The following is a 15,630-nucleotide window of genomic DNA, read 5'->3' on the forward strand; positions in this document are numbered from 1 at the left end:
GAGGGATCTGACTATGTGCTCTTATGTAAAGATTTCAAAATTTACCTGATATCTTCTTACTCAGTTAATTTTAAATAGTCTCTCTCCTTATGTGAGTAATGAGTTCATAACAAAAGCTTCACTTTAAAACATTTCAGAATCCAAACAAGATCTTTGTTCTTGTGACACTGATAGTTTTCTTATTACTCTTGAGGAAATAAATGTAGAGATCCTGACTCTTGGAGTGGCAGCAGTTTCCATGCTAAGCAGTTTCCATGCTAATAACTCGGCATGGAACTTGATCTTGCATATTTTTATGTGAAAAGAATGGTAACTCTGGCAAAGCTCATGGTAATACAAACCTCTTTTGATATGTGTAAAGTATAGGACATGATCCCATGAGAGGCACAGCAGGCAATGACACAACAAATCCTTGTCTTATCAGAAGGCTTTGTCAGCAAAAGGCTCCAATGCACCATGCTCTAGACACGGAAGGCACACAGCTTTTCCTATGGCCAGGATTAAGCATAGAAAACAGTGCACCTCTAGGAGCTTGCCTCTCATAAAATGTATTCTCCCTCCTTGTAAGAAAATACTATATTTCTACCAGTTACTGGTTTTTCCCTTTTTTTTTTTTTTTTTGTTTTTTTTTTTTTTTTTTTTTTTTTGGGTTTTTTTGCTTTATACAGGAGATGCCAGGAAATATTTGTTTTAGAGACCGTTCCAATCGTCTCTAGACTTAAGACCTATCATTAAAGATGGACTTTTTAGAAATGTCTACTTAAATGGCCACTATGAACTTCCTTCAAGATTTTCAGTATATCATTTGCTCTTCTATTATAATCCTTATCTAGGATCCTTATCCTTTTTTCTTAAGTGAGAATTCATTGCATTTGTTCTTATGTTTCCAATGAGAAGTAATTCTGAGTATATGGAATTACACTTCAGTTTGTCATTGACTGCAATACATATAGGAAGATAATCTGTCCTTACTGCAGCACAGTTCTGATCAACCTTTTCCTCATCATTTTTCTCAGTATTAGGTATTAAAAAAGTATTCTGATTAACACCCCTCCCAAAAATACAAGAGAAAAAAATATTTTTCTAAATATGTAAATTTCTTAGAAACATTTTATATCTTATATTTGAAGAAATTATCCCTGGCTATATTTTTCTGTTCATCATAGATATCTCTCTCTTAGCTTTACTAAGCACTGCTGTCAAGAATACTTTTTTAAAGGAAAACAACAGACAAATAACCTGACAGTGTGAAACCTATAAAAACTATAGATGTACTAATTTTTAATCAAAAATAATATAGATGTACTAATTTTTGTACAAGTTTTTAAACAAAATTTTAGGATCCATACACAATTGATAAATCTGATTTTCTTCAGTTTTGCTTTAGTTTTGAAGGGTCTTGGGTTAGAAAATAATAACATAATTTTCTTTTTTGTCCCTAGCTGCTCCTAGACAATGCATTGAACTACATTTTGATGAAAAATATTCCATAGAGCCTTCTTGGGAGTGTAAATTTGACCACATAGAAGTACGAGATGGACCTTTTGGCTTTTCCCCAATCCTTGGCCGTTTCTGTGGACAGCAAAATCCACCTATGATAAAATCCAGTGGCAGATTCCTGTGGATTAAATTTTTTGCTGATGCTGAACTGGAATCTATTGGGTTTTCTGCTCGGTATAATTTTACACCTGGTAAGTAAAAACCATCACATTTCTAATAGAAAAAGCTTGTTACTGTAACTTTTCTAATGACATATAATCTTGCTGTTGAATAATATTTTTAGCTGGGGGTTAGTTTATTATCAAGAAAGGTATTAACATATAGGAAATTGATAAAAGTCATATGTATCTTTTGCATAACAAGTAAGGCTTATTCAAGGGAAAGATTTTCAGATTCTGCAGTTTTTAAAAGTATTATTTTCAAATGACTGCTATTAGAGAAGGTCATTCAAAATGTTTCATAGGAAGTTTAGTGTTTTATGCTTGGCTGTTACACTGTACAGCTTTTCTTTCAAAAAGATCATTGATAAAGTATTCTAATAAAAAAATGTAATTATCTCAGAAAATTCCATCATTGCTTTTCCACTTCACCAATCATTTCCCCAGATGAAGAGTGGAATAGTTCTCCTTCCTCAATAAAGCAAACTATTACAAGTATTACCCGAGGATGTGTGAGGTTCAAGTAGTAACATGTATTAAATATTTTTCTTAAAAGGCTGTAAATCTTAATTGCAATTGTACAAGTATTCCTTGGCACTGTTTAATTCATTAAAGCTAAACAAAATTCATAGTCATACTTTCTATTAATTCCCCTGCTCCCCCACTTGTTAACAAAAGATTGCTGATTTTAAATTTCTTCTTTGGCTGCAGTTCCACTATACTGCACTGCAACTGCACTGCTGGATGTGACGTAGTTCTGTGACTTCTTATGTATTGAGTGATGAGTCATGCTTTAGTATAGCTGACTCTAAAGCACTGTAATTATTATGTAATTTTGTCAATTATGTCACTATTTTTTCAGCAAAATTGTTGTATTAGGTTGAACAATATTCTCTAGAATACTGTCTAAAATAAGCAGACCCAAAATTCTTCCTTATATTATTCCGGTAGCATCATAGAATATGGCAGGTCTACAGGCTCTGTGTTGCTCTTCTTTCTGGTTTTCTTTCGTTAATTCAAGGAAAATACTTATAAAACTAACCAGCATAGTAAAACAGTATCACTTCTTTCAAGTCCATGATACTGTTTTTCAGTGGCTAAACATATATAGAAGGTTCAAACAGCAACAGAAGGGAGAATTTCTTTAGCAAATTATCTGATATCCAGGTATATGTATCTGTTCTAAATTCAAAGACAAAAGACAAAATTTTGTTATAACCACGCATATCCACTCTGAAAAGAGGGTTAAATTTTTATCTCTCATTTAGCATGGGTCCGTGGGCTTTTGCCATTTCCTTGCCCTGTTCCATATGTCCTTTGCTTTAGATTTCTTTGCCATTTTTTTTCCAAAGTGTTGTGCATTATGGTTGACAATATATTAATAGAAAAATCTGCAACTTAGTCTATCTAAAAACTCTCAATTAAAAACAATTTCATGGACCATGTTTTATCCTCATTCCTTTTCTACTGATGTAGGGAGAATTTCTACACAAAGATCAATGCTGGTAAATTGATACAGCAGCATAAATTATTCTAGACTTCAGATGGAATAGCTATATCTTTTTTCTTCCTTGATTCTTTCCTTTTTTCCCCTCCATACATTTCAATAGAAGCTCTGCAAGTAGTAGAGAGCTTCAAGGAATATTGGCCAAAATGAGAATATGATTAATCTGACAAGTGCAAAACAGCGCTGCTCCCTCCTTGATCACCAATAAGAGGAAGAACTTCACATTCCACATTATTATTTGGACAGTCTTTTATTATGCATACATGGATAAGGCATGACTTTTTGAGATCTATTGTCCATAGGTGTGCACAGGGAGGGATTCCTGCCAACTCATAAAACAGAATGATGGCTTTTGAGATTGTATAAGAGAGTAACAGAGAGAGGATTCCACTCCAGAGTATAACAGAGCAGCACAGAGAGGACTCCAGTACAGAAATTATCACCTAAACCACCTAGAAGTGGTACTACTTAGGTAGTGACAACTTTAAAAATTAAATTATGAACAACGGAGAAATCAGAAGAAAATTTTCAACTAACCTCTCTTCTTAAAGAACTTGAAGAAAATATTCCAGAGCAAAGACTCATTTGGAAACTGTTCCTGTCTCAAGCAGCTGAATGCTCAGGGGAGATGTGGTTTCTGTTGCCACTCATCTCACTTATCAAAAGCAGGATGCTCTTCCTAACTGCAACCTGCAGAGGAGGCTTTTTTCATCCAGAGACAATGCAGTTATTTCTCAAGTATCAGCAATCTTTTTGGGTCCCCATCTACCCCCGATGTGTCTCTCATCTGCCTCTTTTGCATTTGAGATCTTAATGGAGAATAAAGAGGTGTGATGTTAAGCGTGTGGGTGTGTACCAAGATTTAAAAAAATAAAAAGTAAATTTGACTAAATTGAAGCTGCAAGTCTTTATTGTTATTTGAATGGTACCTGGAGAAACAGGGAAAGAAATTATTTACTATGTCTCCAGGGTTTACAAAAACAGATAACTGGATGAAGTTGAAAAAAAGATCAGTTAGGATATAATGAAAAATGCTGAAATGAAGATCTGTTAGTCTCTGCAAATGGAAAGAGTCCTGCTCTTAAGGCATTTAAAATCTAGTTTGGACTAAGTCCTATAAAAAGAAATTATATATAAAAATCCTAAGGTATAGACTAATAATTTGCAACTACAACAACTTTTCTGTTCAATAATTTCTTTGACTCCTTGATATTGAAATGGTTGGAAATCCATCCATCCATCCATCCATCCATCCATCCATCCATCCATGGCAAAAATCCAGTAGGGACTGCGGTTTCAGAAACAAATGTAACTCTTTTGCCATACATTCTTTTCCTCTTAAATGAACCTTTCTTCAGAGGCCTTTTCAATTACTTTAAACAATGAGATCTTGCAGAAGAAAAACCTTTAGCAACAAAATCAGAGCTACACACATAGCCAACATGAACACACCCAGAAAGTGGTAAACTACTGAAAGTTTTGCAAAAAATTCCTTATTAAGAGAATAATTTAGGCTTTTGGTTTTGTCATTCCTAAATTGTAGTGTTAAGCGACACATGGATGAATGAAGTTGTATGTATGGTGTAATAGACTATTTTCTGTGTCAAAACTCTGAGCTGAGGGAAAAAGTATTAATCTTCTGTATAATTACAGCTAGTATCAGTAATAATCTGATGCATTTTGATGTAAATTTTTAACCATTTTTCACACATGAGAGTTTATAAACAAATGGAAACTTCTTTAATTTTTATATACTATTATAATTTTATGTTTATGTTAAAATTCTGGTTAACTGTGTTAATTTCAAAATGGAACTATCTGAACCTATTGAACCTTCATAAATGTATACAAACTTTTTTTTGGGTTGCTTCTTTTTAAGGAAATCTGGTGTATGAGAGAAACATATATATCAGGCTACAATATTTTCTGGTCCTGCTGGTTCATTTTGAATACAATATTGATTGGCTAGGGAAAAACCTGTGACACAAGAATAATTCATCCTTGCTCTTGTTTTGTCATTCTTTGGGCCACTGAAAGGCCTACAATTTCATTTCACAGCTCTGGGCTCTTTGACTTCATCTACTGCACTCATTTTTTCTAGAAAGTTTCGTCTCAAGACTGTCTTCCAAAGTGGTGTTGAATCACTGTTTTGTGTAGAAAAATTCAAGTACTACTTCAAATTATTGACAACTCTTCTTTAAAAAGAATCTTTTTTTTTTTTTTTTTTTTTTAGTACAGACAAGAATCCAGGCAGAGAGAGGCTGTGTTTATCTGGGCTTTCTTGCTCAGCTAGAATAATCAGATTTCTGTTTATCCTGGTCCCTGATTTTGCAGGACAGTGGCTTAAGATAGCACATCATTACTTTCAGTTCCTTCACTTAGCAGAAGCCATCTGTGTTTTTATTTAGCCTCATTAATATAAACGTCAGTCAGTAATGTTTTCTATTCAACTGCCTGATAATGGAAAACGAAAAAAAGATTTATATTATTGTGTCCCAAAAAGTGGAATATTAAACACTTTCTAACTGGAGTAATAGCACTTTTACATTCCATTACAGTGAATGTCAGAGTAATAGAATAATTATGTCATCTATCTTGAGGGAAAAAAAAAAATAAAAAACAACCCAAATTCCTCATCATTGGGGAATTTGTATATTTTAGAACTCATGAAAAATTTAACGAGAATTTATTAAATTCAATCACAATTCTAAAAAAAAACCTAGCTAAAATATTATCAAATGATTTTGCCATCTAATGTCCATCTTCTGCCTTGAATGTGTTTAAGCAAGAGATATTTCCCAGGCATCTGGAGTAGTTGAATACCCATGTGAGCTAAGTCACTTGTACTTTACTCTTCTGAACCTGGTCTGATTACTAATCTGGAGTACTTGAATACCCATGTGAGCTAGGTCACTTACTTGTACTTTACTCTTCTGAACCTGGTCTGATTACTTCTAATTTAGTATCAGCAATGACAATCACTTTTTAGCAATTTGAAATCCAGTTAAGCTTTTTGAGAACCAATAAACAATGCCAGAGCCATTTAACTTTGAACCAGACAATGTTTTTCTTTTGGGATCAGAGTTGTTCTCATCAGAAGATGAGAAATTACTCATTATAACTTCATTTAAACTTTTGAGACAGAACCATGTGATGTCAAAAAAAAACCCAGAAAGTGTGAATCTGTTTTATTTATTGAGATATAACTTCCCAGCACTTCAAATTGCTATAAGCAGTTTCCTAGTGTTATGAACTTTTATTGTGTTCCTACAAGTACGCTTCATAAGAGTCAGGCAATTCATTACTGTTTACAAGGCATTAGGGCATTTGGTCTTGGGAAAGGGAAGAAATTTCTCTCAAGTAGGATGATGCATTACATTGAAAATCATAATCACAGGTCTCTAATAAACTTCAAGTGTAAAATAATTCTTTATGTGGAGCAAATGAGTATCTAAAAGGTCTCGTGGTATTCTCAGATCCCATATTATGTCTTGCCATCACATAGTTATATGTTTCTTTCAACAATACCCAAAAGGCAAACACAGAACTTCCTAGTTTAGAAATCCCTGCGTGCTGGGAGTACCATATTACCAACAGAAGGAAGTTGAACACTTAAGTCCCTACTGTGTTGAGCAAGAGAAATATAAAATACAGTTTTAAGTATTTCTAGCACTGGAGTAAAGAAAAATGATAACTTAACTGGGGACATTTACTGCTTCCCCTGCCATCAGTGCATCCTGTTCTCTACAAAAATTCCTTCCCTGTATTCATTCCATAATAAGCTGGACATTGACTTCTAGAAAAGGTTTACTGGGATATTCTACAGCAGTACAGGTATACATAATTCTATTCCACCCCCACAGGAAACATCTTTCTTCATTTGTAGGTGATGTCACCAATAATGGTGATTATGTTGCAATGATAAATATTCTTTTCAGGGGAGCCTCTTTTCTCTGACAAAATGTCCGTGTTTTTGGAGCACCTGAGGGATCTTTAGGAAGCTTAGATGTACATTAAAAAGTAGTCCTAGAAAACCAACATTTTTAGAGTAAGCTGCGTTTTTATAATACCCTTGTCATTCTATAAATAGTTTATATTATTACTCGTTACAAAACAATTAAATCTAAATCTTAGAAGCAGCAGAGGATTTTCCTTAAATATGGCCTTTTTCTTATCCTCTTTTCCCTAAGGATAAACTTTTGACTTTGTGTAAATACTATGCTGAGTTAGCTTAACCTTAGGTCTGATATAAAGTGACTACCCTTTGCTTTAAACACTTATAAAATGAGGCAATAACCAGTGGGCCCTGGAAATCTGTTTTCCCTATTAATTCTTCATTTCTCTGTAATGTTTGTGTAGCACTTGGAAATGGCAGATCAGGGAGGATAATATGGAATTTGTGCTGATCAGAAAGCCTGGGTAGTCGTCTTCCATAAGTGTTTAAAACCAACTTATTTACAATGAAAATGTCATTGTTTTGTAACTATCCACATTCAGAACAGCACCTCCAAACCTGTTGTGTCACTTGGTAGTTCTCTTTTAAATATTATAGCATTTCTTCAGGGGAAAAATTGGAAACTTCTTGTCTCATATGTAATGAATACGGAGGTTTTGGTTACTCTTCAAAGGTTTTCCAGGTCACCTGATTTTCTCATCTGGCAGACTTTCTAATAGCTCATATTGGGATGCACTCCTGGGTGGTTGCATTGTGTTCTCCTCCTGACAACCCTGTTGTCTGTAATAGTTTCTCTTAGGGACCTTGGAAATGTTGATATCTCAAGAGATTCTGCTGACATTGCAGGAATTATTTTTCTTCACTAATACTTTTCTTAATCTGTTCAAATTTCATCTTTATGCATTGTATATACAGGTTTATAAGATATTACTGGTATAGCAAATAAATCTTAGCAATCACCCCAGTGCTTTTGTCTAATCAGTCTGAGTGTGCCCCATGAGTCAGGGCAGAAAAACTATTTTTTAGTGTGGCCATTGAGTTGTGACAGGTTTCATTCTGTAGCTGTCAGTATATATTAGGTAAAACCCAGGTTTATACAATTTCTTTTCAGTCATCTTTTTGCATAGGTTCAAGTAACTGTGATTGTAGATTGTTCTGGTTATTGTCTAATTTATTTAATGGAGCATTTCTCAATTCTAGTAGCAATAAATAGTGATCTTTATTGAGATATTTACCTTTCCTTAACAGATTTTTTACTGTTTCTTTGGCGCTTCTAGCTAATTCTCCTTAAAGAAATATGCACAAACTGTTGTTAGAAGTCACCCGGGTCCCTGTAACTAATAAACAGGCTTATTGCCCCATAATTAGTAGCTTTGCAAACTTAAGTCTTTGTCAAACTGAGTCATGTTTCTGTTTCTAAAACTGAATATTTTGGCAATATGCAATGTCTAGAAAATGACAAAATGTGTCAGATAAGAACCAAATCCTCTGTCACCATTTGTTACATACACTCATTTATTGTCTAGCATTGGTTCATTTTCCAAAGACAGTACTCATATTTTTGTAAAGAGGACAATCCAGAGAATCTCTTTTGCCTTCCAGTACTGAGGTGAATGCTATTGAATATTATCTGCACATTTGTAGTACTAGCAGCTGTTTGTTGGTGTTTGTTGGCATCTTTTTCCATATTGATGGCTGAGACCTATCTTGATTTGTTTACTGTCTTGTTGAGTAATGCAGGCTATGTAATACTTTTATTTCAGTTATCACACTTGAGCTTCTTTGATGGTCAGGTCTAAAAATTATATCATGCTTCATTCAACTTTGACACAAATTTTTTTTAAATATTTTGCAAATAAATTTACCTTGCCCATTAGAGCATCTATGCCTTTGATCCATCTTCTCTTTTTCCCCTATTATGTGCTAAGATATTGAACAGCCTGTAATCTTTAGTATCATACTGCTGTCATGGGGTAGGGAAATACTATAATGTAAAGTATTTTTCATGTGGGAAACAGATCATACAGTGATTTCTGTGAGAAGTAGATGTCATCTCTATGGTTAAATCTGGCCAATTTAGCTATTGCTAGACACAAAACTCCGGGAAAATCAAGACTGTGAATCAAGCTTATGAACACCCTGACTTAGTTCTATTTGTTTTTTCCTTTTTTTTCACTTTCTTTTTCTCTCTGTACAATTATAGCCTATTTCAACCTTCTGAGAACTTCCTTTCACCACATATACTTTTATTTTATACGTACACTGAGGAGATACAAACAAACCTCCTCTCAAAACATTGACTGATGAAATCTGTACAACAAGGTGTGCTGTCCTAAAGATCATGACAAATTGAGGTAGAGAGAAGTTAAATGTTTTAAAGTCTTATTTTAAAAGGATTCAATTTTCAATATAGTTGGGTTCATGAAAGAATCACCTGCTCATTGTGGGTTGTTTAGTATTTGTGAACACTGAGTAGATTAAAGAAGGGGTTTTTTCTTTATACTATTAATTCACATTAGTTAGAGATATACTTAATCTTTTGTTTGGGAAAATCAACAAGTAATTTTTTTGTTCCATTTATGTTCAATGTGTACATATTTTCAATTTGCACTTTTTTTTTTAGGATGACAAATTCAAATGCTAGGTGTCCTGATTTTTTTTTCTGCAAAACCTGTTCATTTCATAAAGGTCGTCAGGCCAAATAAAAATAACAGCTACTATAATTTAACACAGTAATCCAGCAAAAATCTCTGAAATTACTTTCTGATATGCCCAAGGATAATTCCAAAGAACAGTTGCTTAAGCTTACTATACTCAAATGCTGCACTGACGAGCCACTAAATCTAGTCTCAATTTAGCAAAGAATTTCAGGAAGCCTACATCTAAGCATGTGCCTAAATCCAGGCAACCTCTAGGCTTGGGTTCTTACTTAAAAGTAAGTATGTTTAAAGACTGTCCTCTACCTTTCTGTCTAGGGAACTAAGTAAAAATTAAATATCTGTAAGTTTTGGAGTGCAGCACTACCATTTCTTCAACTCTTTTAATGAATTAAAGCTAGTCTTCTACCTTCACACAAATTATGTGGTAGATCTATATCAATTCAGCATTTTTTCATTTGGTCAGTATCAAACTAATATAGCCTTAAATATATATATATATAGCCTAATATAGCCTTATAGGTTCAACACACTCAGGTTTTCCTTTTTTTAAAAAATATTCTGTTACAATAAGCTGAGCTTTTGTTGGAATTAGAAAACCATGATTAATGATTTTTCTGTCTTCCTTTACTATTCTTCCTGTGGATATCCTTGTCCCTAAAAAAGCTACCCTGGAACTGTCTGAAATGAAATTATTTCCTTCAATCATCTTCTGCTTCGAACATAATTAATTCCGATAAGCTTTTTTGGTTCAACTCAGTTGGTTAGTCAGATTTACAAGTTGTAAATGAAGTGATACAAGTTCTGCAATCATTTGCAGTGTTTATTTTATGTTTCAAAATTTGAAACATAAAATAAATTTCCAGTGCATTTTTTACCACATTCCCACTACAACTTTTGTTCATGCAACTACTGCCAAAGGGTCTTTTTTAAAACAAAAATGGAGCAGTACTTTTGGATAGTCTTTTGAAAGAGAAAATTATATAATAATAATAATAATAATAATAATGGAATTATTATTTCTCTGAAAAATCTTCTTGATTATTTCAAATGCACATTGCTTACATGATCACAGCATCGACTGCAATTCATTAGGGAGATGAATACCTGACATTGCAGTTTCCTCAAACAGGTTTGTAGAGGAGGTTTTAACTTCAATGAGAAAAAAATATTTTGGAATACACACTGCAAAATGTACTTCCAATTAATTTTTTGTCTTTTAATATATAGGGTGATGAGATTTATCAAACAATTGAGGATGCCATTGAAAGGAATAAATTAATTGTAAAATTGTGAAAATAAGTAAGCAAATACTTTTGATCAACATTTCAATAATATTCCTTCAGAGGTCATTGCAAATTAGAGATGCAAAAAGTTTATTTGAATAATTGGATGTTGAAATTCTATGTAATATCCAGCAATTTCTGTTCAGAAAGTTTGTTTGAGTCATGAATAAGATGATAAAAAAATAAGATGACGAAATTTTTTGAGAATTCATAAATAAATATTCGTTTTTGTGACACATCCATTGTTAAAATTTTGTACTAGCATGATAGAAGCAGGCAGTGTGAAATGTGTTATTCCAGTCACATATCAGTCCCCTAGATGACACTGAGAAGCCAGAAGATGTTGTGTAACAGGACTTACATACATCATTTGCCAGATGTTATCTGATAGTTGAAGCTCAAGAGACAATGTTATCAAATCTGCTGGTTGCAGTATGTGGGTTAACAAAAGATTGTATTATACTCCTCTTGTTTTCTTTTGGGTTTTTTTCCCTTTCTTTTCTTTTCTTTTCCTGTAGCTCATTTCTCAAGTCTATGTGAAAAATAATATTAAAAGAGAATGCAGAAAATACTTCCTAAAATATTTTATTCCTAAATGTTGATTTCATTATGAGGTTTAGACAATTGGTCATTAACTGCTACTAACTATGAATTCCATATTGAAATTCTACAAAATAATTTTATAATTTTTTCTTAACAATACTGGCCCAGGATTTTAAAAATCAGATGTGGTAGTTTGTATCTCTGTAATTTTATGTGCATCCTCTACACAAATAATTTTTAGCAATAATACAGTTATTAGTATTCTAGAATATTGCATATCAGTGATATTTCAATACAAGTATAGAGCAGCAATTTACCAAGCACTTTTAAATGAAAGGTTTAATTTATATTTGACTTTTTTTTTTCTTTTTATCTCTAGAACTTTAAATGACTCTTTTAAATCAAGCTAGGAGAAATCCTGTGGTTTGGCAGTCAAAAACTTGATCTGGTCAAATGAAATTTACTTATTGTCTACTTGTTGGGTAAGCGGCTGACCCCTGCTTAACAATCCTGAGAGCTGTGACTGGCCCTCATGTTTTGACCTGCTTCTGCTGCAAGTCAAAACTCTCCTGAGACTCATTCCTTCTAAATATTATCACATCAATAGTAGAACCAGACAATCTCTAATCAGTCCCCACTTTGTTGTTCTTTTCCCTGTATCTTCAGCCACTTACATTGCAATATTGGGTATTGTGTAAAGCAGACATAAGGACTCATGAACACTGCCTTTCTAAATTCTGATTCAATGAATCACAAAGTCTTTTTCATTAATGTGATGCAGAAGATCACTATTTATTCTCTGTATTAGGCTGAACCAGTCAGTTAATGTAGGACTCAATCAATTGCGAAATTCAGCTCAGAATGTGGGCCTAAACTGGCTTCTTTTAGAATCAGTATTAAGATTATGAGCAAATCCAGTAAAAGAAAGTTACTTCTTCAAACTAGTAGATATTGATCAGAGGAGGAAAAAATGTAAATCAGTTAAATTCCATGTAAACTATAATTTTTAAACCCAAAATCTAAAATTATGATAATAGAATTAAAAATTTACTAATCTTTATTCAATATAATCACTTTTTAGGGGTAGTAGAATCTGGAGTTTCTAGGGAAAGGAAAAGTCAGAGACAAAAGAGTTTTATAGATGTGAATGTAACTCAAATTCTAGGTTCCAAATCGTCACTTACCCACAGACTCACTTGTTTGTGATGTTCGTGACAAACCACTTTGAGGTCATTTTGTGAACACAGAGCATGTGGTATACATATACTTAGAGAGGACTGAGGATCCACTAGAAGAATGTTGTTAAAAGAAAAAGTTAAAAAGTTTGAAGACAATATAGCCTGGGTAAGAATTTATTTTCATGTTGATTTTTTCATAGAGGCATGCAGTAAAACTTGTGTTAGCATTGTTTGTGAGAAACAATCTTTAGTCACTAATTTCAGTGGAAAATTTTGGGGCTAGAGTTGGTGTGAATTATGTTTGGTTTACACAGTAAAGCATACAGTAGGACTTTTCTCATCAAAATAATAGAAGTCACAGCTGGTCTTGTTTCTAAGAGTTTATGTCTACTCTTAGGTCAGTATAAGGAATTAAGTGTGGTTTGAACTTTCTCTGGAACTTTTAATTGCATGAAATAGAAGAAAAATTTTCCATTTGAACAAACGTGAATGCCACTGTCATGAAGTTATAACCAGCAGGAAACAAATTAACTGAAAGCAAAAAAAATCCATGGCTGAAAGTCTAGATTAAACAAAAATTGTCTAAACTTTTTGCTCCCATAATCTCAGGGGAAGTTGAACTGCATAATACTGGAAAAGGGTGAATGATTATTGCTTACATCCAATTTATTATTTATATCCTTTTAATATCTCAGTGTTACCTCATATAATAAAATGTAAAATTCATGTTTGTGGGTAATGTAAGTGGGTAATTATGTAGGGAATTCACAGTTAACACAGAGCTGTGTTCTTTCTGAAACATTTCCTCAGAGAGAGCTGCTGCCCTATGCAGTTAAAAAGATGAAAAAGCAAAAGTTAGAATGTCTCTAAAGACACTCCCCAATATACTCCACAGCTAAATTTCTTAAAAACACACATCTCATTCTGTACATTTAGGAAAACTGCTGAGGTCGACAGCTCAGTGTTCCCTAAAAGGACAGTTTCTAGCCAGAAAACCTCCTAAGAAGCACAAGAAAAAGGAAAGATCTGGTGTCACTGAAATTTATACTGCTATGAATTCTAAAGTGCCAGGACAGAAAACTTACTCTTTTTACAGTTGTTTTTGGGACTTGGTGTTAATATGCCTTTCTCAGCAACTCACTGAGCTGTGTGACTTTTATAATTCCCCTTCTTGTTCACTGAAAGTGTCTGTGGTGGGCATCTATAATTACAATTGGAGGTGACAATTGGGTTTAAAAAATGAATTTCACTTTTCCTTTGATATACGCTACTTTTTTTTTTTCTAATTTTTTCCTTTAGAAAGAGAACATTCAGGTTCCAGTGGGGATAAAAACCTAGATTTTTTTCCCTTTGATCCTAAGGATTTCTACCCTGAATACAGAATACATTTTAAAAACATCCTGTGACACTGACTTTTTGAAACATACAATGACTTTGTTACAGGAGAGTACTAGAATATAATTCATCCGACAATTTTACATAATCTAGCAGTTGCACAATAAACTAATGAATGGGGTTTTTCCAGCCTATGGCTATTTCACTTGTTTCTACTCCAAGAATCCTATTTTCTGTAGCATTTTGTCTGTTTCATCTCCTTCTGATAAATGGCCAGCGAATTAAGCAAGCAGTTGATTTTACAAACACAGTTCAGATCCCTTTGGTGCTCTCTAACACAATTCTTTGCTTTTGCAAAAGATCACCTGGTACTTTGCTAGTCTGTAACAGAAAAAAAATTGGAGACAGTAGAAGAATTTGCTTTTTAAAGTAGAAAGTGAGTTATTCACATGTGGAAACTAGAGGAGATATTTGAGTTTCTCATGTGAGATGCAGTTATCTTCAAAAAGATGTCATCACTGGTGTGGCCAGCTACAGCAGGAGAATATTAGTAGGTGTAAACACTGTGCTGTATTTTTTTTTAAATTGGAAATGTGCCACAATGTGCAGTGAACAACAGGTTATACAGTGCCACTTGAAGCAGCACAAGTAGTATATTCTGTTAACTATAAGAGCTCTAAAAGATGTAACTATTCAAAAGAACACTACAGTGAATGCATTCATTCTGTTAAATGTTCTGAGGTAAAACCAGGAGAAAACATTTCTCTTATGAAAACCACAAAGGCTATTTTAAATCACAAAGTTACTTTCATAAGATCCTTCTGTCCTGAGAAATCCACCCAGCAGACTGGTACAGCATAAATATCCTGAAAAGGCTGTGCAGATTCTGCACTCAGTGATAGCAAGAAATAACCACATGTAAATAGGTTCAAACTGCAGAAGTAATGCCTGGTACTCAGTTGTGGCTAAATCTTTGGGCTCATTTTTTTCCCCTTGGTCTTCTGACATGAACTTAAAGTGTTATTTCCTTGGACTGGGCAAGGAGTAATCTATTAAAAAAATGATGAGACAAATCCTGAGCTTTTAGTAGTATCCTGCTGAAATTGCATGACTAGGAATACTTAGAATTTAACATTATTCAGGAAAAGCACTATAGCGTTGCACATCTCTCTTCCTAGTCCAGTTCAGAGATCATTAGTCAATTACAGGAAGCCTCCAGGATATTATCTTGGGGAGACACAGACAAGGTGCTGCCCTTGACTGATAGGCAGTCCTGGCGGTCAAGTCAGCTGCACTGTCACAGCAAGGCTGCATTACTCAGATAAAGTGGACTCCTGAGCTCGTTCAGTCTTGCTTCAATATTTTCGGGCAACAGGCAGGTGAAGGTACATGCAGCACTTGAAATATTCATCGTGGGATCATTTTTCCCTGCATTTCCACACGGTGTGCTGCATAAAGGGAATATAATGCCTTATTGGAGCACTCAGCTGCTAGTGTAAATATTGAACATA

The 15,630-nt window shown here is 33.8% G+C and overlaps 1 protein-coding gene across 1 annotated transcript in view; it reads left to right on the forward strand.

Moving 5' to 3' along the window:
- NETO1 (neuropilin and tolloid like 1) overlaps positions 1-15,630 on the forward strand; it is a 60,502-nt gene that overhangs the window by 12,027 nt on the left and 32,845 nt on the right. The window contains exon 4 of the mRNA XM_041484822.1: positions 1,443-1,691. Within this exon, the coding sequence (XP_041340756.1) occupies positions 1,443-1,691 (249 nt within the window). The remainder of the gene's footprint in view (positions 1-1,442; positions 1,692-15,630) is intronic.

The sequence above is a fragment of the Pyrgilauda ruficollis genome, unplaced genomic scaffold, assembly GCF_017590135.1.
Source record: "Pyrgilauda ruficollis isolate IOZ18807 unplaced genomic scaffold, ASM1759013v1 scaffold68, whole genome shotgun sequence".
Taxonomy (NCBI): Eukaryota; Metazoa; Chordata; class Aves; order Passeriformes; family Passeridae; genus Pyrgilauda; species Pyrgilauda ruficollis.